We start from the raw sequence: 22,489 nt of genomic DNA on the forward strand, positions 1-22,489 counted from the left end.
CGCCACACACACAAGCTACAGTAGTCTGTCGGGACTTAAGCTGGAACCTGTGGAGTTGCCTTTGTGACTCGTCTTACACAATGCAGCAGACATCAACCCCTTCCAACTATTTACTTCATAGGATAGTGACATTTCATCTGTTACTGCTTAGATATTCTCACAACCAGGGCTTGTTAAATTTTCTTCTGTTTTTCACCTGGATTAGTTATTGAAGACATATTATGCTCTCACTATCTCCTCTTAATTTTACTGGTGTATTAATTAATAAGAGGGCAAAGAATGGACACAAGATTAGCACTTAAATGAAAGTTATTTTTAGATTACTCATTTATATACATATTTTAAGATTTGGGTAAAAAGGGTCTCAGAATTAATACACATGTCTTTATCATCTTATGTACTATACCTCTTGCAGACCAAGCATGTGGTTCTGGGCTGTGACATTGAGGAAACAGTTGGCAGAGCCTGGTGTCATTCGACAGTCCAAAAAAGGCAAGCAGGCTGACAGCTGCCCTAGAGTGCCCCCTCATCTGTTTCTTTCTTTAGTTTCACGTTGTAGTTAACATTCCTTCCGGGGCTTTCTCAATGGAGTTTTCTAGAAATTGAACGTGGCTATATATTACCAGGCACAAGCACCAGTAGTCTGACATTTTGGAATCACACAGCTACACACAAGGACAAAGCCAAGACACTGAAAAAAGGAGCCACCTACACCTTGATTTCACATAGAACGGTCAGTGGAACAGCAGTAAACTTGCTGGAGCACCAGCGTCTCTTTTTTTCCCTATTTTATCTTTTCAGCTTTTAGACATATTTATCCTCTTTTTTTTCTTAACTATTTCAGATGCCAGAAGAGCTGAAGACTAACGTACAAAGCTCACCAATGGAAGAGGAGGTGGAAACCTTTGCCTTTCAGGCAGAAATTGCCCAGTTGATGTCGTTAATCATCAACACCTTCTATTCAAACAAAGAAATCTTCCTCCGAGAGCTGATCTCCAACTCTTCAGATGTGAGTAATAAAGCCTCATGTACCTAATGTGTAATGTGGAACCTTACAGTAAGGCATCCAGTTGCTTATTTTCTGAGGTATCAAGAATGAAGTGGCTATTTGTCTGCTTTCCAGAGATAGCTACAGCACAACAGAATCTATGTATCAACTGAGCTATAAAACCCTATTAGGTACAGATATAATAATCTGTTTTCCCCCTATGTATGAGGTTTTTAGCAATATTTTACTAATATATTTGCAATGAAACACATTTGAGACAGACTGCATTGTATCAATGCTTAAAGTTGTTAAAAACAGAAATGATAATTAGAGCTGGGGAAGAATGAGATTCAAAAAGCACAGAAAGATTGCAAAATTATTCAATAAATAGGGTGAACAGAAAAAATAAGAAAGAAAAATAAAATACTGCTTTCTTATGTTGTTGGCATTGACAATTCTATGTTCTTTCTGTAATAGCACACCATGCTTGACCAAGTCTTTTGCTAAATATTCTGGACAGTTTTTGAAAAGATATACAGATGCTGAATGTATAACAGATGAAGAATCAAAGTGTTCTCAGATAATATGTCTTGTTTCAGATTTAACAGCCTTAAAGTCTGCATTGCAAATTAACCTGTGTTAAGAACTCCCCCACTAAAATAAAGTACTGAAGCAGCTGTGCAGTATTCCCAAGGGGACAGCTGCTCCATGTGTCAGTTTTGAATGGCTTCCCTGGATATAGCTTTATTCAAGACTAGCCATTCTCACTTCAATAGTTTTGTTAAACATTATGAAGAGAAACACAGCTCAAAAAACAGCCTAATTCCAATTTATTTGCAGGGGTATATTGAGCTAAGCTCTATCAACTTCTCTTTTTAACTAATAGCTAAACTGTCCTAATATCGCATCTAAATCTTTCTTAAAGGTTGTCACGGTTTCTGCTTCAACTACATGTCTTGGTAGTTTGTTCCAGAATCCCACAACTCTTTGTGTAAAGAAGTGCTCCCTGGCTTCAGTCCAAAATGTATTTCCGCTTTATAAATGACTTTATAAATCAGAAAGGCTAAGATTAGGAGTACGCATATACTAATAAAGGCTCTCCTTTTTATTTTTTTTAAACTGCATATATTTTCTTTTTTGTAGGCACTGGACAAAATTCGATATGAAAGTCTTACAGACCCAAGTCGGCTTGACTCTTGCAAACAGCTAAAGATTGACCTAATTCCTGACCCACTCACACGCACCTTGACTATTTTAGATACCGGTATCGGAATGACCAAGGCTGACCTTATTAATAATCTGGGCACCATTGCTAAGTCAGGAACAAAGGCCTTCATGGAAGCACTACAGGCTGGGGCAGACATCTCTATGATTGGACAGTTTGGTGTGGGCTTTTATTCAGCATACTTGGTAGCTGAGAAGGTGTCCGTCATCACAAAACACAATGATGATGAGCAGTATATATGGGAATCTGCTGCTGGAGGATCCTTCACTGTGAGATTGGATAACAGTAAGTAACTGTTTAATTTCTTTTGTATAAATAACCTGTCTTGGCTTATATTTTATGGCAGGACATGGGTATAATGGTTTTCATTATTAACTTATGCATCATTAGAATATGGCCAACAAGGTCCTCAATCACAAATGGGATAACATTTGCATGCTTCCAATGTTTTGGAATCTCCTCAGTGATTTTTAAAATCACGTGTCAAGGATTTAAATATGTATTCTCTAACCTCCGCAAGCATTCTAGGATAAACACTATTTGGTCCTGGTAACTTATTTCCATCTTGTTAATCTAAGCATCCAACATTCTGGAGTTTGCATGTTCCTTCCACTTCCTCAAAGACATGCATGTTGTGTTAACTGGACATATCAAATTGGCCCTTTGTGAATAGCTGTATGCATGAGTGAGTCCTGTGATGGATTAGTGCCACATCTGAGCTGGTTCCTGCTCTGTGCCCAGTCTTACTGAAATATCTGGTAGCTCCCTATGGCCCTGAACTGAATTAAATAAGTTTGAGTATGTTCTGTTACATTTTATTAAATGTGCATTAATTATGTCCAGTATAACAAAAGCTCTTGTAGTTATGTTAATATCAGGCATGGATGGCCTGCATAAAGCAAAGAAATGTTATCAGTCATTCATTAATTCATTTTCCAAACCCATTGGTTTCAGTACAGGTTTGGGGGAAAGTGATGCACTTATCTTGGTAGTATTTGGAGCAAGACAGGAAACTTAAATGTAATGCAAGCCCACAGCAGGGCACACTCACTCACATTAGACCAACTTATAGTTGCTTGTCAAGTTAACCTGAATGTCTTGGGAATGTGGGAAGATTCCAGACTTCAAAATGCACACATAAACAGGAAGTATGCGAGAATTCTAAACAGACAATACTGATTCCAAAATTTGAACCCAGGATTCTCAAACCGTAAGACAAAAGGGATATCTATTCAGTTCAATGATTACATATTTTATTCACTGATATATTAAATTACACACAAAATTAAATGTATCACTTATTATTGTAGTCTGTTGTTAATTGCTTCTCATTTACCTCATGCTTACAGATCTCACAATAAAGCAGGTGGCATGAGCATCTGTTCAAGAACGATGGCTGACTGGCACTCACTAATTCTCGGATAGGTTCAGGTCCCCACCTGGTTAAAGGGGCATACAAAATGAATGAACACATAAAATTCCTGTTTTGCATTAGTTTTTATTTTGATCAGTTCTCTAATTTTTATTAAATGTGGTGTTTCCGAGAAAAGGTATGGCATTTTAAATAAGCACACATGATGTAATTTATATCCCACAGTATTTAATATATACTGTAAATGTATAGTGCAAAGGAGTTAACTGTATCACTTGAACCTGAAACATCTTATTTACCATACCATCTTCTTGCCATCTAAATCATACTGTCAATAGTTATAGCCGACACAGATTTACATATTGTTTCTGCACACTTTCAAGGTGAGCCAGTAGGGAGAGGAACAAAAGTCATACTGCACCTAAAAGAAGATCAAGTGGAATATCTGGAGGAGAAACGAATCAAGGAGATTGTGAAGAAGCACTCTCAGTTTATTGGCTATCCAATCACGCTTTTTGTAAGTATTTAATCCTTTTGTTTTAGAAACTCTTTGAATTCTAAATATTAAGCAGGCAGTATGCCCCCATTAATTAAAATCATTTAAGTCACAATAACTGAAGATAACCATCTGCATATTAATTTTGCTCAGCTCATTCAGTCTAATTCTGAGTAATGGAAATCAGTAGACAAATGCAACGGATACTATACCTAAACTATCCCCTCTTAAAAAGCCTCATCAATAAAGTCACTTACTCTTATTGGGACAGTTTACAGAAAATACAGTCCACAGATGCTGTGCATAAGGAGAAATACAACCTCCTCATAGAAGGCATCCCAGCCTGAAATGACCCCTAGTGCAAGTGAGGCTGTTTAACAAGCAAGTATTACAGATAGCAGCATGTATTTTGTCAGCCATCAGGTGTTGCCATCAGATCACAGGTTCAAGATTCCCAGGATGAAAAGCAACCCGTTCAAATACTTTTTAATTCCAACTGCTATCAATCGTCAACAGAAGTTCAATTTTAATAAACTGACAAAGGCTTAAATCATAAAATGAATGGCTGGCATTTGCATCAGTCATCGGTATAGTCTAAATGTTGGTTTAATGTTTCTGTTTAATATGTTTGATCATACATATTATACTCACATCTATATTTTATTTATTTGTAAGTTTATGTTTGGCTGTGATCTTGTTAATATGTACTTAATGTTTGGCCATGGTCTCTTTGTAAAACCTGCTGATATACCAAATTTCCCTTTGGGGACAATTGAATTGAATTGGATTAGATTGAATTGAACTAAACTGAAGTACTTGGTGTATTACTCCAGAACCCCCACATTATTTCTGATATCTAAGGAACAGGAACCTTAGTCAAGACTGTAACATCCTATTTTAGAAAGGGAATTACCAATACCAGAAAAATTATTTATGAATTAAATCTCACCCATCCATCTATTTACCTGAATCTTAATTTTTCGCACCGCAGATTTGGAGAGCTAAAATACTCTCAGATTAAATGACATGCTTTGGTTTACTCAGAGAATCAGTGCTGAAGGATGAATCCCCATCCTTGTAGAATATACTGCAGCTTCTCCTCAGTCACAAAACTACACTGATGATTTTATACAAAATGACTTTCTGTACAAATGGTACAGTTCTTTTCATATATTTTTTAAATTTGATCATAAAAGATCCCAACAACTAGCATTGAGATAACATCCATGTGGTTTATGATTTACAAAGAATGCATTAAACAGTGAGAAAAACTGTTTACATTTATCCATATTTTAAATCTTTTTCATTATAGGGAATTATAGTGCTGGCTCCTACTCTGCCAGCTTCAGACACAATCCAGGAATCAAACCTGAACACCAGTCCATCACAGGACACACTTATACTCAACCCTCCTTGTCAAAAGTGATTTAATTAACTTAAAAGATCACTTTTGGAATGTGGAATGAACCCAGGGAAAATCTGCATGCATACTGTGAAGCCATGAAAACTCCAAATACACACTGATATTCTAGGTTGTCTGCCTATCTTAAAATATAAAAAAGACAAGCTAGCCATCCTCTTGACCCACAAACTCTTACACAGAACTGCAGGGACCCAGAGCCTATCTCAACAGCATCAGGAACAAGGGAGTATTTAATCTAAATAAACTAAATGTTTTAAATTATTTCACAGAACTAATAAACAGCTACAACTTAAATATACTATTTAAATACTTGGTATAACACTAAAAGAATCTCCATTGATATAACATAACAATCACAAAGCCACCTATTAAAAGTAGCATTGGCTGCAAGCCAGGAATAAGCACAGGATGGGCCACCAGTCCATCACAGGGTTCACTCATGCTCTCAACCACACTGGGCCAACTTATAATCGCCAAATTAAACTAACATGCACATCTTTGTTATATGGCAAGAAAGACAAGAATTGCAATTCAAGTCCTTCATGGAAAATGGAGGAATGCACCAGCTCTACACAGAGGCTGGATATGGAATCCAAACACAGGACTCTCAGTCCCTGAGGCTGTAAAATTAATACCTGCACTACCATTCTGACCACTGATGCACGAAATAGAAATATTCAAGTGAAGGAATTTTTCTCCTAGTTTAAAGGTGTAATGGTCAAGCTTTAACATCTACTCCTTTGACACCAGGTTGAAAGGCTCATATGAAGGACATTAAAAACGATTTCGTAGAAATGAACTAAGCATGGCCTTTTAGGCATATGAGCACAGTATTTTGTCATTTTATTTGAAATCCCAGATTCTAATTAATGATGATGCAACAATAATATCTCCTTTGAAATTTACATTTACTTCATAGGTAGAAAAGCAACGAGAGAAAGAAATTGACCTTGATGACGAGAAGGAAGAGGAAGCAGATAAAAAAGATGCGGCAGAAAGCAAAAGCAATGACAAACCAGAGATTGAAGATGTTGGGTCTGATGATGAAGCTGACAAAGATCACAAGACAAAAGCAAAAAAGAAGATCAAGGAGAAATACATTGACAGTCAGGAGCTGAATAAAACTAAGCCCATTTGGACAAGAAACCCAGACGACATCACAAATGAGGAATATGGCGAGTTCTATAAGAGCCTAACCAATGACTGGGAGGATCAGCTGGCAGTGAAGGTAAGCAGACAGGGTTACATATATGTACGTAACTGATTATTGAATGACAAACTATGAGGAATCACAAGATGTTAGTCTGTAGATAGAAAGGCATCTTGCTTATCAGCTTCATTTCAGAACTTCCTTTTTCTTTCATAAACAGCATTTCTCTGTGGAAGGACAGCTGGAGTTCAGGGCCCTGCTTTTTGTTCCCAGGAGAGCAGCTTTTGACTTGTTTGAAAGCAAAAAGAAGAGAAATAACATAAAGCTGTATGTGCGAAGAGTCTTTATTATGGATAACTGTGAGGAGCTGATACCAGAATACCTCAGTAAGTATTACATACTGATTCACACTCCTCTTGCTAACATATAAACTACAACAGTTCAGATTAAGCAGACAAAATCATAAGACATTACCAATTCAGATCAACAATGTCTATTTTATGTTTATGCTGTGCATCAAAACACATTTAACAAATGTTGACTTAAGTATCTCCCTTCATTCAAAATGTAGTAACAGCACTCAAGATTGCTGCTGGCCATGTACAGGCTGTGGCAAGAGAGGTAAAAATGACCATTTCAATACTGTGACCTAAAAGAATTTGAATAACATCTAATGCCCAGTATATTTGACTAGATAGATAGGTAGGTAAACTCTACTATACCGGAGGGAAACAAGCATATTGTTTCACCCCTAAACATGGGATATAAATGCATCAACACCTGCTCAAGAACAGTGGGTTTAAAGGATGAGGGAAGTTATGAAAGTCACTTTCTGAAAAGGTAGAGGTGTATGACCAGGACAGGTCAAAGAATTGTAAAACTAAGAAACCCTTACTATTAGTATTACTCAGGCAAACGGCAGCAAAACTTTACTTATAATAAGAAGACTAAATACTTTATATCTTAGTTTTCTTTTAATTGTATTATGTGCTTTTCTACATTGCACGATCCTGTTCAGTGAGTAAGGAGAGAGAGAGGTTAGGAAGACGCACTGATACAGCACATTGTTGCACCCACCACACGACAAACCAACTCAGGATCTAGATTAGGGCCCCGAGTGCAGCCATGCAACGGGTGACACCTCAGCACCACACTAGTTCAGATGGAGTGGCACAGTGTGAGGTTTTTTTTTTATGGTGGCTAGAGTGCCAATTCTGCCACCAACCCCCAAGTTTTTCCCAACAGGTTGGAGGGCCTACATGAAGGGATGGTGGCAGATTAACGTCACATGTGCACTAAATAAAGAAATGTTTAATTTTTGCCTCTGTTTTCAACACAACACATCAGGCAGGGTAGTGAAGACATACTTTTGCTGTAGCCATTTAATCAATGAAAACTGCAAACTCAGAAAAAAAGACTGTAACAGAATATAAGGAAATCAACTTGTATGAAAGGGTGGATGGAATTCGGTGGAGCCTGATAAGTAATAGTGCTTGGACTGTGAGGAAACAGTTACTTTCTAAAGTGAGAATAGTGTCATACTTATTGCACTTACTGTTGCAGACTTCATCAAAGGCGTTGTGGACTCTGAAGACCTCCCACTTAATATCTCACGTGAGACACTTCAGCAGAGCAAAATTCTGAAGGTGATCCGTAAAAACCTGGTTAAAAAGTGCTTGGAACTCTTCACTGAGTTGTCTGAAGACAAAGACAACTATAAGAAGTTTTATGAGCAATTTGCCAAGAACGTGAAGGTAACAGACAAGTTTTAGAAAATAATGATGTTTTGTAAAATATCTTATGGAACACCTCATTGTGAAAGGTGCTATATAAAATATTATCTTCCTGGTGTTTAAATCAGTTGTCTCTCCTCTTTCAGAGGCAGCATTGAAATGTAACCCAGTAATTTTGAATGTTTCAGATATATCTCCACAATTTTTTTATTTTACTTGTCACTGTGTTCACCAGTACTATTTAAAAAGAAAGTTAGTGATTTGAACTCACTCCTACTTTATAAGCCTGCATCAACATTAAGCATTTTTTTAAAAGTTTCTTAAAAAAATCTTTTTATTTTTTTCCATCTTCTTAGTCAAATACAGAAAGAAGCTGAGGCCTATGCCATCAGCATTAGGCACAACGCAGGAATCAATACTGCCAGTCATCATGGGCCATATTCACACACGGACACTTGCTCAACTTTGCCAGACATATAGTGCCTGCCTTTAGAGTTTGAGAGGAAACAGGAGTAACTTCATCCTCATAAATAACAGGAAGTTCTCATTCCAGGAACTGAATTCAAGTTTCTTGAATTTTGAGAAGGCATTGATAAAAGCTACAACATTGTGCGATCTATATAGGGACAGAACTAACACTTACTCCCTAAATCAATGCAAATTAAAACATTATCTGTTTATTGGCACTATGTTTTATTAACAAATATATGAAAAACAAAAATGGCATTACTAACATCTTTATATTCAATAATTGACTCCAATTACTGCTTTGTAAATTGTTTAAGGAATCATTTGAAGAAATATCATTGTGACTGGTCTAAATGTATTTTCCTGCAGCTTGGAATTCATGAGGACTCCCAGAACAGGAAAAAACTTGCTGATCTTCTGCGATACTACACTTCTGCTTCTGGAGATGAGATGGTGTCCCTGAAAGATTATGTATCTCGAATGAAGGACAATCAAAAACATATCTACTATATTACAGGTACATGGTGGTTTCAGATTCTAGCAGACTATTTGGGCCAATGCTTCATGAGGTGTGAAAGGGATGCACGGCTCTAGTAACAATATAAAATGGCAGATCAAACAAGACTATGTCTACCTTTGTTGAGAAAATTGTTGAGAGGGTTGCCAAAACTAGTGTTGTTTTCAGGAAGGTCCAAGTAAGTAAGTAAGTAAGTATCTGTAATCCGTTGAAACAGATTTCATGTTGACTGTTACAGACAGTCTGTCATACACACTTTACTAATGAAGGCATCATTTTACTTTGTAGGTGAAACCAAGGACCAGGTTGCCAACTCAGCTTTTGTGGAGCGCCTGAGAAAGCATGGTTTGGAAGTGATCTACATGATTGAGCCCATTGATGAGTACTGCGTTCAGCAGCTGAAGGAGTATGATGGCAAAAACCTTGTTTCCGTCACAAAAGAAGGTTTGGAGCTTCCTGAAGATGAAGACGAGAAGAAGAAGCAAGAGGAAATGAAGACAAAATTTGAAAATCTGTGCAAGGTCATAAAAGACATATTGGATAAAAAAATTGAAAAGGTAAATAACAAAAAAAAGCTGTAACATCTATATATTTCTGCTCTATTTTACACATCTGTGCAACTCAAAGTATATTTTACCTATTTAATTTAATGCTTTGTTTTATAAATTCAGTTTTACATTTAATTTTGAATGCTATGTTTGAAAGAACCCGGGTTCGCTTCCCGGGTCCTCCCTGCGTGGAGTTTGCATGTTCTCCCTGTGTCTGCGTGGGTTTCCTCCCACAATCCAAAGACATGCAGGTTAGGTGGAATGGCGATTCTAAATTGGCCCTAGTGTGTGCTTGGTGTGTGGGTGTATTTTTGTGTGTCCTGCGGTGGGTTGGCACCCTACCCAGGATTGGTCCCTGCCTTGTGCCCTGTGTTGGCTGGGATTGGCTCCAGCAGACCCCCGTGACCCTGTGTTCGGATTCAGCGGGTTAGAAAATGGATGGATGGATGTTTGAAAGAATGATTGTATTGTTGATTTTATTTCAGAAATTGTAACCTCTTTTCTTAAAGAGAATAAGGATTAATAGATCTTAACAGGACACTTACGCTAGGAAATGGCTAGAGGATTTAAGAGGCTGCTGTTTTTATGCAAATTTTTCTGACCATTTATAATAATAGGTGCCATTTGAAATCATGAGTATGTCATATTCATTTTGATGCAAAACAAGTACAAATACTTGAGATTCATGCTTATCCATAATCTGCCATTATACACTATACACTTGTTAGTTACAGTTCATCCTTATTTGCTTCGCACCGGGAATAGACGTTGTGTTTCTATGATCCATAAATGGAGAATATTTTTTCAGAAAATGGGTGGATATTTTGGTTAAAAAAATGTGCAAGTACTCTTTGCAATTAGGATATAAAACTGACTATTTTTTATTCAATTACTCCATTTTATTACTACTTTGGGATCACTTCTACACATGCTTTAACTGTACATTATTTAAAATTCAATGTAAAGATTTCATTGCATATATCTACTGTACCTAAAATATACTATTTTTTTTTTAAGTCATGGCTGAATGAAAGGAGAGGTATGCTATCATTGGAATCAATCTTTAAACCATGAGCTAGGATCCTTATGAAACATACACAAGACACTTGCTTTCCTATTAAAAACATAAAGTTACTGAATTATCATGTAGTTGCTAAGGTAGGGTGCATAACCGTAATTCATAAACCATAATTTCTTACTCAATCAGTAATTTGTTGCCACTGATTTTGTTTGTTTAGGTTGCTGTCTCCAACCGTCTGGTTGCATCTCCATGCTGTATTGTAACCAGCACTTATGGCTGGACTGCCAACATGGAGCGCATCATGAAAAGTCAAGCTCTGAGAGATAACTCCACAATGGGATACATGACAGCTAAGAAACACCTTGAAATTAACCCTGAACACCCCATCATTGAAACACTTCGACAGAAAGCTGAAGCTGACAAGAATGACAAAGCTGTCAAAGACTTGGTCATCTTGTTGTTTGAAACTGCGCTGCTATCCTCTGGTTTCTCTCTGGAAGACCCTCAGACACATGCTAACCGCATCTACAGGATGATCAAACTTGGGCTGGGTGAGTCTTCCTAAAATGTGTAATGTTATAATCAATATCAATTATAACTTTTAATATGTTTTATGCATTTCACTGGGATGCTGTCATGGTTTCTTTCATTTTTTGGAAGAGATGAAACACATAAAAAGGCAACCAAAAATTAAATCAAGAAGTATACATCTGTTAATCTTGTTTACTTCACCATGCTTACAGCAAGAAAAAACGAATAAAGAAAGTAAGCAAAAATTACAGAAAACTCACTCACTCATTATCCAACCCATTACATCCTAACACAGGGTCATGGGGGTCTGCTGGAGCCAATCCCAGCCAACACAGGGCGCAAGGCAGGAACAAATCCCCGGGCAGGGCGCCAGCCCACCGCAGTTACACAAAACTAAAGGGAAAATTTTTAAATAATCCCAAAATGAGCAAAGAACATATGTCATAGTGGTATCTTAGTTTAAATTACTGTATACTAACTTTATGCCAGGAAAGATGCCATAAATACTAACCTTCTTATATGAGTACATACAGTAGGAAATGCAGTATATACAGTAGTATGCATTGGTTGGTACTTTATTCCTCAAAAATCACTAAACTGCTAAACTAATTTTGCTGAACTTAAACGTTTATATAAAAAGCACATCCCTTAACTGTACGTATTTCAGAGTTCTTTATTTACTGCAAAATTAGGACTTATAATTTTCTTTTTCTCACCTTCACTGCCCTATGCACACTCATTGACTAACTTACGTATTGTTTTTTATTTTGAACATCTGCATTGTATAGTGTGCGGCATTTGGTGCACAGCTAGTCTAAATGGCCCAAGGCTCAAGGTTTCTGGGACTTATTCCCAATTTACTTAGTGAAAATCTTTGTGGAGTTTTCACATTCCCCATATATCTTGATTTGAGTCCTGGCTGGATTTTCTATAGCTAATTCTGTTTCCTCTCACTTTCCAAAGGCATATATATGTGAGGATAACTGATAGCTATAAATTTAGCCTGTATAAGTAAGTGCCTTATGGGAGACTGTCATTCTTGATGGTTTATTCTTACCTAGCCCTAACGCTGTCTGGATAATCTCCAACTTTTAATAAATCTATAATGGATCTAACATATTCAGATTCAATGGGTTATTGGATGGAAGGATGTGCATACTGCAGAGCAGTGCTTCTGAAAACTATTTTCTTCCAAAGCCCCCTACGCCAAAATGAAGATTGTCATGGCCTCCTTCATTGCCCAATAAGTTAAAGGAAAACATAAGTAAAGATTCTTTGGGAGTGGCAATCAGCCTTGGGGTAGCTCCTGTGAAAGACTAATCCCATCTGAATAAATCAATAAACACATTGATCCATTTTTGTACTGAGACTAAGCTATGCATTTAGTGAACTGGAAAACTAAAGGGCAATTTCTTCCATGAAAAAGTGACAGAAACACATAGATGAAAAGAGGGGATACTACTAGGCGAGGAGACTAAAGGATAGTGTGTTCTAGCTTTCAAAACTATTACCATCAAGTCCTACAATTTTCAAATCAATTTATTCTGCAGCCCTACAGTTTGAGAAACACTGCTGTAGAGCACCAAGTGGTTTCTGCTGCAAAACCAAATTGGGAAAATTAGTTCTACCAACCTCCAAGTTGGAATAAGTAGGTTTTGTAATCGAATGAATGAGTTTTAATGCTATGAATTATACAATGTGCTTAGATTAAGCATATAAAAACAACACAGGCTAAAAAAACATATTGTTTATCAAATAAGTAAACACACGTTAATCCAACCAGACTGGTAATGTGATCTCCTTATTTGCTTCCTTTTTATTTAGGTATTGATGACGATGAGTCACCTGTTGAGGAAGTCTCACAGCCTCCTGAGGAAGATATGCCAGTACTTGAGGGAGATGATGATACATCACGAATGGAAGAAGTTGACTAGAAAATATCAAGTATATGTATTAACTGAGATGTAATTTATCTTGTAAGTTAGGTTCATATTAAAGCTTTTTTTAATTATTTACTTGAAATTATATTTACTCCATACCCAAGACCGGGGGTGTGGAGCAATTGTAAAATATTTTAGTTTTTAAAACTCTTTTTAGTAAAATGTTACTTTTTTTTATTGTGAGATAATTTTTTCAGACATTTGTAAAAAAAAAAAAGGAAACGTTGGTTAAACATTTTGAATATGGCAAGTGTAAAGTAACTATCCTTTTTAAAACCTGTGTTAGTAAAGAGTTGCATATTTATTATTAGTGTAACATTTTAGACACTTTTATAAATTCACTGGGGTTAGTATACATACATCTGTGCATGAGTTTTTTTAAAAATAAATTAATGAACATTAATTTCAAATAAACTTTAATTTTAAATTATTTTGAAGCTTTGGCATTTTATTTTAAATACCTTTCCTGCCCTCAGACTATAGAATAATGACCAGTACAGTTTACTTCTACCTGCCCTCAGCAACTGGATTCTGCTTTTGAACTCTGAAACACATATACAAGTATGTTAGCAAATAATATTGATTAAAATGTTCCTTTCTTTCTTTCTTGCTTATCAAAAGGTGGCCCCAAGGTGCTCCAACTTTGTTTGATTAGCAGATATATTGCCCAAATTCTGTGCATGTTCTCTCATCATCAAATGGATTTTGTCTGGTCAAATTGTGCCATAAAGTTACTCTTTTGAATGGTGTCTCTAAACTTTTTTTTAAGTATTAATTGTCAGTTTTATTCCTTATAGTAATGCATTTGTAACTAACACAAAATAACTGCATAACGCCTGGGGAATGTTAAACTACATAACAGAGAAACAAACTATGGTAGTACAAATTAAATAACTATAAATTTGGCTGACAGACTTAACGTTTTGGATGCCTTGCCATTAATATTTTTATACAGTATACAAATGAGTTGAGTAAATAAACTATAATTTGGAATTCTGTTACTAAGTTTCACTTTGTGGATTGCAAGTGAGACGTTACATAGTTACATTCTTTGTTATATTTTTGTATAACTCAGTAGGATATTAGCATTATTTATTCTTATTTTGATGTTCATTTTTTTCTAAACTACATCTTTAAAGCAAACCAAACATTTTTGGAATGTACAGTTCCAAAAATATGCTCAATTCTTTATCTTCACTACAAATACTGCATACATTTAATTTATATGGGATAAATGTTTATATTAAAACTTTTGCATTTTATGAATTCTTATATGATAATTCCTCATAGATATATTTTGATAAATCAACTGGAAGAAGTATCCATTCCATTTCTTTCTGCTCTGCCGATCCCAATGACAGAAATTGCTCGAAGGTAGCAAGTATTAAATCACTACCTTGCACTTTGCAGTTGCCTCAAAACTGGACTGCCGGGCGTTTAGCAGGCGCCTGATTCAACGTTGTTTTCTGCCTTTTCAGCTGCAATTGACAAACAGCTAGATTTTTTTTCCCCAAATACATTTATTTAAGTGATTTTTTTAATTAAACGAATGAATAGATCTGGAATGTGCTATGTTTGATAAGATTTACAGCCTAACTGAAATCCGCATAGGAGACGTCATAAGTTTGCGCCGGAGTCTGCGATGTCGCACGACTCCCCGAGGCGACCTTTTAACATCAGTTTCTAGAAATGTTACCCCATATTCAGCCGACCTAGCATGCCACGGCAAATATACGCTGCGACATAAAATTTAGTTCAAAAATAATTATTATAAAATTAAAAACTTTTTACATTTTTGTCAAGGGTACAAACCACGCGAGTCCTACCACGGTAAGCCATGTCAAGGACCACATGGCCACCGCGTCACTTCTCATTGGTTAAAGCAAACACGTCAAGACGGAATACTCGCAGAAACCACGAGAACACGGGAGTGTCTTTTTGGAAGAAAAAGAAAAAAAACGTCTGGTGTTGTACAGACCCGAGTCTTCCATGGTGTGTTGTCTCGCGATTTTCAGTGCTGTACCCGTTTATTGTCACGGAAGTGTGCGCGATTTCGCCTTGGGCGGCACGTTAACAGTCAAAGTAAGCCGTCCTTCCCTCCATGGTGTGGCGCGCAATGCTGCTTCTGTGCACTCCACTGCTTCTATAAGACACATTCAAGGAAAAAAAAAAAAGACAAGACTAGTAATGGCTTCCTACACCGAAAATATATAACTTGCCTTATGCCAAATCGACTTTACCTGTGGTAATCATCAATGACTTATATTTGTGAGTCAGTGAGAGCACATTATTTAACATCGAAAAAGCTAAAATTGTGCCATGGTTAGTCGTTTTCCACACTTTTACAAAGAAAAATATCTCAAGAAGGTTATACTTGATATATCTATTATATGTTGTTTGGAATGTGCGAGGTATTTAATAAGAAAACAAACAGTATTGCCCTTTTTGTGCAGTTTACATGACGTTTTCATGCCGCATACTCCAGCTTTTGCATCGCTTCGTGTAATGGAAGCGGCAAGTCTCATCATCATTTTACACCAAATGAGAAGCTTATATAGTTAACAATATAATTTTGTCAAGAATATATTCAAATGTAAGTGTAAAATTTGGGGGTTAAGGAACGTTATTCCGTAGAAAAGACGGTTCAATTTTTTAGAATTGTTCACTTTTCCATTGACCACATGGTAGAAAAATCAATAGGCTGTCCTTTTCTCAGAGAAAAAGATGTGCCCCCTCCGTTTCTATTACGTAACACCAAACCTTCAGGAGGACTCCGCATACCGCGCCCATTATGCTAATAAATATTACGTGCACGCTATCTGCTGGAGAGCTATTGGATGCTATGCCTAGATTGATAGGTCAATTGACGCGATGCCCCGCCTCGCTCCTCCCAACGTTCTGGCAATTTCGAGAGGTTTCTGAAGCGCCGCATATTCTCGAACTGTCTGCGGGATTTCTATACAAGCGTATTTAAGCCGGCTCTGCCGCCTCGTTGTTTCATTTGTGCTAGTCACTGGTGGAGAGTACCACTAAGAACATTCCAAGGGATTAACTTCAGAAATAAGACGCCAAGGTAAGGAGGAAAATGGTTAAAATGTTACATATTATCAATAAATAGGTAAATATCTGTTAAAAGAAACATTTTATTCAAGTTCATGAATATTTTTCATTTTGCGTTTTTTTTGTTTCCCTTTTGCTTAAACTTTTTTCAATCAAGACATTTAATTTGCACTGTTAAAAGTCATTCAGCTAAATTGTTAACTGATGTTTATTATTTTAATACGAAAAATGAAATATGGAAGGGATGCAGGGCAATTTAGTTCTTAACTCGGAAAAAAAAACGCATTTAATGTAAGAAGCGGCGTAGCTTTTTATCCGTGTGTTTCAGAAAATTGAACTGAACGTCTGTTTCTTGCCAAAACTGTTATTGCTTAGGGTAATATGAATGAACGAAGGCGATGATGATGAGGCGACGGCATCATCAACGACAGCAACTACTTCACCGTATTTTCTAGAAGGCTGCCATTGTGTGGATTTCCCTTCAGGGGGCGTTTTAATGCATAGTCACTGGATGTGTCGGAAGCGGAAGGAGCCAGTCCCGCGAAAAAGTACAACCACGTGCCAGTAGTGCAATTCATAGAAGTGCCTGTAGGTGGCAACGTTCGCCCTGTTCTCCAGTTGCGGAGCGAGTTTGATATAGTGAGAAGTCGAGCAAAATTACATTTTTTTTTTTTATTGGCCATCTAAAAGATTACAAAACGCAAGCTTTCGAGGCAACTAAGGCCCCTTCTTCAGGTGTCATTTTGTTTGACTTTTCACTACACCCATAGTGGCTAATAAGGTACAACACACCCTGGTTACGGGGCGAGTTTGACTAATGCTCGGGTCTCTTAATATGAACATGTGCATACCTCGTGCAATTTAATTTTTATTTTAATGTTTGTTGAAATGAGACTGCCGAGTCTTCGCAGGTGTAGGCGCTGTCATTTCGACGCATGTCTGCCCATCGGAGTGTCCATCACGAATTCCCTAAAGAGGCAAATACGTTTATTCATGATGCTAGGTTTGAATTTGTTGGCAAAGTGCAGGGCTCTTCACCATGCAACTTGGAAGCGAAATTTTAAACATGTATTGGATTGTTGTTGTTTGGAAACAATATCGGTGATAAGAATGTAAAAGTTCATAATTGACCCTTCTAAACATTGAAGATTTATGGGGTTTGGTTAGGTTGATGAAACTTTAATAATGACTATATATTTCCAACACTACGAAAATGGGACAGTTTTTACTGGGTCCTTCACGAATATTGGAAAAGTTATGAGACCATGACACAAATATCAGTCTAGGTTCCAGATGGTTGGAGAGGACAAAAAATTTAATTTTGGGGGGGAATCCTGCAAGAGTTGCAACATCATAAAACCACTCCACTCTGTCATTTTTATCAACATAAATGTACTTTGCGTCACTACCCATTGTTTCCAGTGTGGTCTCCACACAGTCGTTGTTGAGGTTCAAAAGAAAGCTAATACTCCAGCTTTCCACAGGTGGCCATACAGTGTTTTGATCAGGTGGTGGTAGTAGTCTATGGAAGAACCAGTAAATAAAATGTCTACATATATGTTGTACATTACAGATGCCAGAGGAAACTGCTACAACCTCTCATGATCAACCAATGGAAGAAGAGGTGGAGACCTTTGCATTCCAGGCAGAAATTGCCCAGTTGATGTCCTTGATCATCAACACCTTTTATTCCAACAAGGAAATCTTCCTGAGAGAACTGATTTCAAATTCTTCTGATGTAAGTGTTGGACTAGTGAGATGGAAAGATTATTGATCAAACATTTGATGCCCATTAAAGGCCTTGCCTCTTAATTGGTCTGTTTATGTTCCAGGCGCTTGACAAAATCCGGTATGAAAGTTTAACTGATCCAAGCAAGTTGGATTCTGGAAAGGAGCTCAAGATTGATTTGATTCCAAACAAACAAGATCGTACTCTGACCATCATTGATACTGGTATTGGAATGACCAAGGCTGATCTTATCAACAATCTTGGCACCATTGCAAAGTCTGGAACAAAGGCATTCATGGAAGCCTTGCAAGCTGGCGCAGATATCTCCATGATTGGCCAGTTTGGTGTGGGTTTCTATTCTGCTTATCTTGTAGCAGAGAAAGTAACTGTGGTTACAAAACATAACGATGATGAGCAGTATGCTTGGGAGTCCTCAGCTGGCGGTTCTTTCACAGTCCGAACTGACAACAGTAAGTACAAAAGTACATTTTCTCTCTTTACAGGTCACGAGGTGTGGGGGAACATCAAAGACCAATGTGTGTGCCCAACCTTTTAAGCTTTACAAATGTGCCTTGTATTTGAGTTTTAGTTCCCCTAGTCTTTGTTTTCAAAAATTTTTTTTTTTTGTATATAGCTGAGCCTCTTGGGAGAGGTACAAAAGTAGTTTTGCATCTTAAAGAGGATCAAGCGGAGTACCTTGAGGAAAGGAGAGTTAAAGAAATAGTCAAGAAACATTCCCAGTTCATTGGATATCCCATTACCCTTTTTGTAAGTTGTGTGTGGTGGTTATTTGTAATTCATGATCTTGTAGCCTCTTCTGTGGAATGAAGCTTGACTTTTTTTTTTTTCCCCTCCCTTTCTTTCAGGTGGAAAAGGAACGGGATAAGGAAGTGAGTGATGATGAAGCAGAGGAAGAGAAGGACAAGGAGGAGAAAAAAGAGGAGGAGAAAAGTGAGGAAGACAAGCCAGATATTGAGGATGTAGGCTCAGATGAGGAGGAGGATGAAAAGAAAACGGACAAAAAGAAGAAGAAGAAGATTAAGGAGAAGTACATTGACCAAGAGGAGCTTAACAAGACTAAGCCAATTTGGACCAGAAATCCCGATGACATTACAAATGAGGAGTATGGAGAATTTTACAAGAGTCTTACCAATGACTGGGAAGATCATCTGGCAGTAAAAGTAAGTTCACAATGCAAAAAGAAAACTAATAAAAATATTCCAATATTGGTGTAATCTTAGTTTAGGTGACTTGTTTCCTTTTAATCTCCCCATTTTTCCTCCACTTAGCATTTCTCAGTGGAAGGTCAGCTTGAGTTCAGAGCACTGCTGTTTGTGCCAAGACGTGCACCATTTGACTTGTTTGAAAACCGGAAGAAAAAGAACAATATTAAGCTGTACGTGAGGAGAGTCTTTATTATGGACAACTGTGAAGATCTAATCCCTGAATACCTCAGTATGTATATGTTTAGGGGGAAAATGATTTGGCTAAAAAAAACCCGTTTCGATTTGCATTTTCCTTAAATTGGGTGCTTTTTTATTTCAGATTTCATCAAAGGTGTTGTGGATTCCGAGGACCTGCCCCTCAATATTTCCAGAGAAATGTTGCAGCAGAGCAAGATTCTTAAAGTGATTCGCAAGAACTTGGTAAAGAAGTGCTTGGAACTGTTCACAGAGCTATCTGAAGACAAAGAGAACTACAAAAAATACTATGAGCAGTTTGCCAAGAACATTAAGGTAATTTGTTGGTTCTAGTACCAATGGTGTATTGTGCATTTGGCATAGTTTTAAGTGCTGTATGTCTATTTATTTTTTTTTTTCTCCTTTATAAATGGAAAATTTGTGATTGAGATGTAATAAAGGCTGGTCATTAAAGTGGTGTGTTGAAATTTTGTAGCTGGGAATTCATGAGGACTCTCAGAATCGCAAGAAATTGTCAGAGCTGCTCCGGTACTATACTTCTGCTTCTGGTGATGAGATGGTGTCATTAAAGGATTATGTCACAAGAATGAAGGAGAATCAGAAGCACATCTACTATATAACTGGTTAGTTGAGAATCTAAACTGATTTTATTTCCAAGGTCCTGCACCTGAAAGCCCTTAATTTCTTGCACTGCTCCTTTTGATGATTTTTGTACAAACCTTTCTACAGGAGAGACTAAAGAACAGGTTGCCAACTCTGCATTTGTGGAGCGTCTGAGGAAACATGGCCTTGAAGTAATCTACATGATTGAGCCAATTGATGAGTACTGTGTGCAACAGTTGAAAGAGTTTGAGGGAAAAACACTTGTATCTGTAACCAAAGAGGGACTTGAACTTCCTGAGGATGAGGAAGAGAAGAAGAAACAAGAGGAGAAGAAAGCAAAATTTGAAAATCTTTGCAAAATAATGAAGGATATTCTTGAAAAGAAAGTGGAAAAGGTAAGCCTTGACCATGCAGTATTTTGATTACCACACCTGGTTTAAAACTTGACAATGGCTCTTATCACCTGAGAGAAGCCAATCTATACAATGCGTGCAATACTTAAGCTGGGTAACAGTAATTTAGTCTACACTTTCCATCTTAATTGAAGGCTTAATTTTTATTTTATTTTTTTGGGGGGAATATCTTTACATCAATTGATTAAAGGGGTACCTGACAAAGCATTGTTTTGTTGGTGGTCAATTTTAATATAGATATACTTTGTATACCCAACCCCACACTCTTGTGGATCTGGTTGTATTGTAACCAGTATTTTTGATTTGTGGTTGGTCATTTTGTTTTTCTCTGAAACCCCCTTACAGGTTGCAGTTTCCAACAGATTGGTTTCATCCCCATGCTGCATTGTAACTAGCACATATGGCTGGACTGCAAACATGGAGCGGATAATGAAAGCACAGGCCTTGCGAGATAACTCTACCATGGGCTACATGGCTGCCAAGAAGCACCTTGAAATTAACTGTGATCATCCAATTATTGAAACATTGCGGCAGAAGGCAGAGGCCGATAAAAATGATAAATCTGTTAAGGACTTGGTTATTCTGTTGTTTGAGACCTCTTTGATGTCGTCAGGCTTCACATTAGATGACCCTCAGACACATGCCAACCGCATTTACAGGATGATTAAACTTGGTCTGGGTAAGTAAGACTAATTTCAAATTCCTACCAATGTTAACTGCCTACCCTGCAATTGTCCCATCACCCCAACATAATATGAATGTGGCACAAGCAAGTGTCCTTAATTGTTTAAATTTACTGTGCTTCCCTGAACACTCCACATTGTTCACAAGAACAAGCTTTTTGTTTTCAAGAGAAGAGTTTTAACTGAAGTTCAATCTCTTGGCAGGTATTGATGAAGATGACATGACAACAGATGAGCCTGAGGCCACTTCTGCTGCAGTCGAGAACATGCCACCACTAGAAGGAGAAGAAGACACCTCCCGTATGGAGGAAGTTGATTAAAGGACTTGTGTATACATTTTATACATGACTGTAAATGCTGCTCTTTAGCATAGTAGTTAGGACAATTTACATTCAAATTCTGATTTCCTTTTTCCTTACACTTTGAGAACATGATTCAGAAGTAAATACTGTTACTGCATTTTTGTTTTTGTATTGGTTATATTTATTTCAATTCCAGTTTCCCATCCCCCCCCCTCCCCCTCAGTGTGATCTGAAGTTGTTTAAAATGTAAATTTCTTATGGAAATGTTCAAAAATTGAATAAAATATTAATGTCATTAAATGTGTCCTGTGTGCACTGCAACTGGAAGAATGTATAATTGGAGATTTGCTAGGGAGAGTAGGTCCATACTTTTCTATTTAACATTCTTCATTCTGTCCTGGGAACTTTTGTGTTGGGCACATACCTTTTAAATCTTGTTCATTACTACTAGTGCTGCCAGATTGGGCAGGTAGGCACATTTAAGGGTTGCTACCTTGTGCAAAGAGGCTGCTGTTTGACAAGTGACAACATATCTGCTATCCTTCTGCTTAAATGCAGACCCACACAAGGTTGAGGAATGGATGACTTTGTCTTTTGGGTGAATAAGCATCTGTTTATGGGTCATCGGTGCCTGCTGTTCCGGAGGACTTGGCAGTTGCAAAGGTGTGTGTTTGTTGTTTTGTGTGTTTTTTTTTTTTTGGAATCCTGTCAATGGAGGAGTGGATCAGGACTTTGGCAGTTTTTGGGGGTTTGTAGGTGTTTCAGTTTAATGCTTCTAATTTGGTTAATTTTGCTTTTTTTTTTTTTTTTAAAATATAAGCTGGAGGGGGAAAATTATATACACACTTGAGAGAGGCAATTGCTAT

The 22,489-nt window shown here is 37.3% G+C and overlaps 2 protein-coding genes across 2 annotated transcripts; both read left to right on the top strand.

The window, feature by feature from the left end:
- Nucleotides 1-622: 622 nt before the first annotated feature.
- hsp90aa1.1 (heat shock protein 90, alpha (cytosolic), class A member 1, tandem duplicate 1) lies at nt 623-13,843 on the top strand. The gene is made up of 11 exons (XM_039741140.1): nt 623-733; nt 845-1,009; nt 2,132-2,498; nt 3,969-4,102; nt 6,424-6,732; nt 6,875-7,040; nt 8,218-8,408; nt 9,225-9,372; nt 9,661-9,929; nt 11,159-11,492; nt 13,297-13,843. Exons 2-11 carry the CDS (start codon nt 845-847, stop codon nt 13,404-13,406), a joined length of 2,193 nt encoding a protein of 730 aa, XP_039597074.1. The 5' UTR covers nt 623-733; the 3' UTR covers nt 13,407-13,843.
- A 2,501-nt stretch (nt 13,844-16,344) lies between these two features.
- Nucleotides 16,345-21,797, top strand: hsp90aa1.2 (heat shock protein 90, alpha (cytosolic), class A member 1, tandem duplicate 2). Its single transcript, XM_039741138.1, has 11 exons — nt 16,345-16,485; nt 18,046-18,210; nt 18,305-18,671; nt 18,836-18,969; nt 19,068-19,382; nt 19,491-19,656; nt 19,747-19,937; nt 20,098-20,245; nt 20,352-20,620; nt 20,984-21,317; nt 21,526-21,797. Exons 2-11 carry the CDS (start codon nt 18,046-18,048, stop codon nt 21,639-21,641), a joined length of 2,205 nt encoding a protein of 734 aa, XP_039597072.1. The 5' UTR covers nt 16,345-16,485; the 3' UTR covers nt 21,642-21,797.
- Nucleotides 21,798-22,489: the final 692 nt, after the last annotated feature.

The sequence above is a fragment of the Polypterus senegalus genome, chromosome 18, assembly GCF_016835505.1.
Source record: "Polypterus senegalus isolate Bchr_013 chromosome 18, ASM1683550v1, whole genome shotgun sequence".
Classification (NCBI taxonomy): Eukaryota; Metazoa; Chordata; class Cladistia; order Polypteriformes; family Polypteridae; genus Polypterus; species Polypterus senegalus.

What these genes read in the sequence shown, in the direction of transcription:
- hsp90aa1.1 (XM_039741140.1), top strand. Translation starts at nt 845, where the DNA reads ATGCCAGAAGAGCTGAAGACTAACGTACAAAGCTCACCAATGGAAGAG. An exon ending in TGATCTCCAACTCTTCAGAT is followed by an intron (nt 1,010 to 2,131) that starts GTGAGTAATAAA and finishes TCTTTTTTGTAG; the next exon opens with GCACTGGACAAAATTCGATA. An exon ending in TGGATAAAAAAATTGAAAAG is followed by an intron (nt 9,930 to 11,158) that starts GTAAATAACAAA and finishes TTGTTTGTTTAG; the next exon opens with GTTGCTGTCTCCAACCGTCT.
- hsp90aa1.2 (XM_039741138.1), top strand. Translation starts at nt 18,046, where the DNA reads ATGCCAGAGGAAACTGCTACAACCTCTCATGATCAACCAATGGAAGAA. An exon ending in GATATCCCATTACCCTTTTT is followed by an intron (nt 18,970 to 19,067) that starts GTAAGTTGTGTG and finishes CCTTTCTTTCAG; the next exon opens with GTGGAAAAGGAACGGGATAA. An exon ending in TTGAAAAGAAAGTGGAAAAG is followed by an intron (nt 20,621 to 20,983) that starts GTAAGCCTTGAC and finishes ACCCCCTTACAG; the next exon opens with GTTGCAGTTTCCAACAGATT.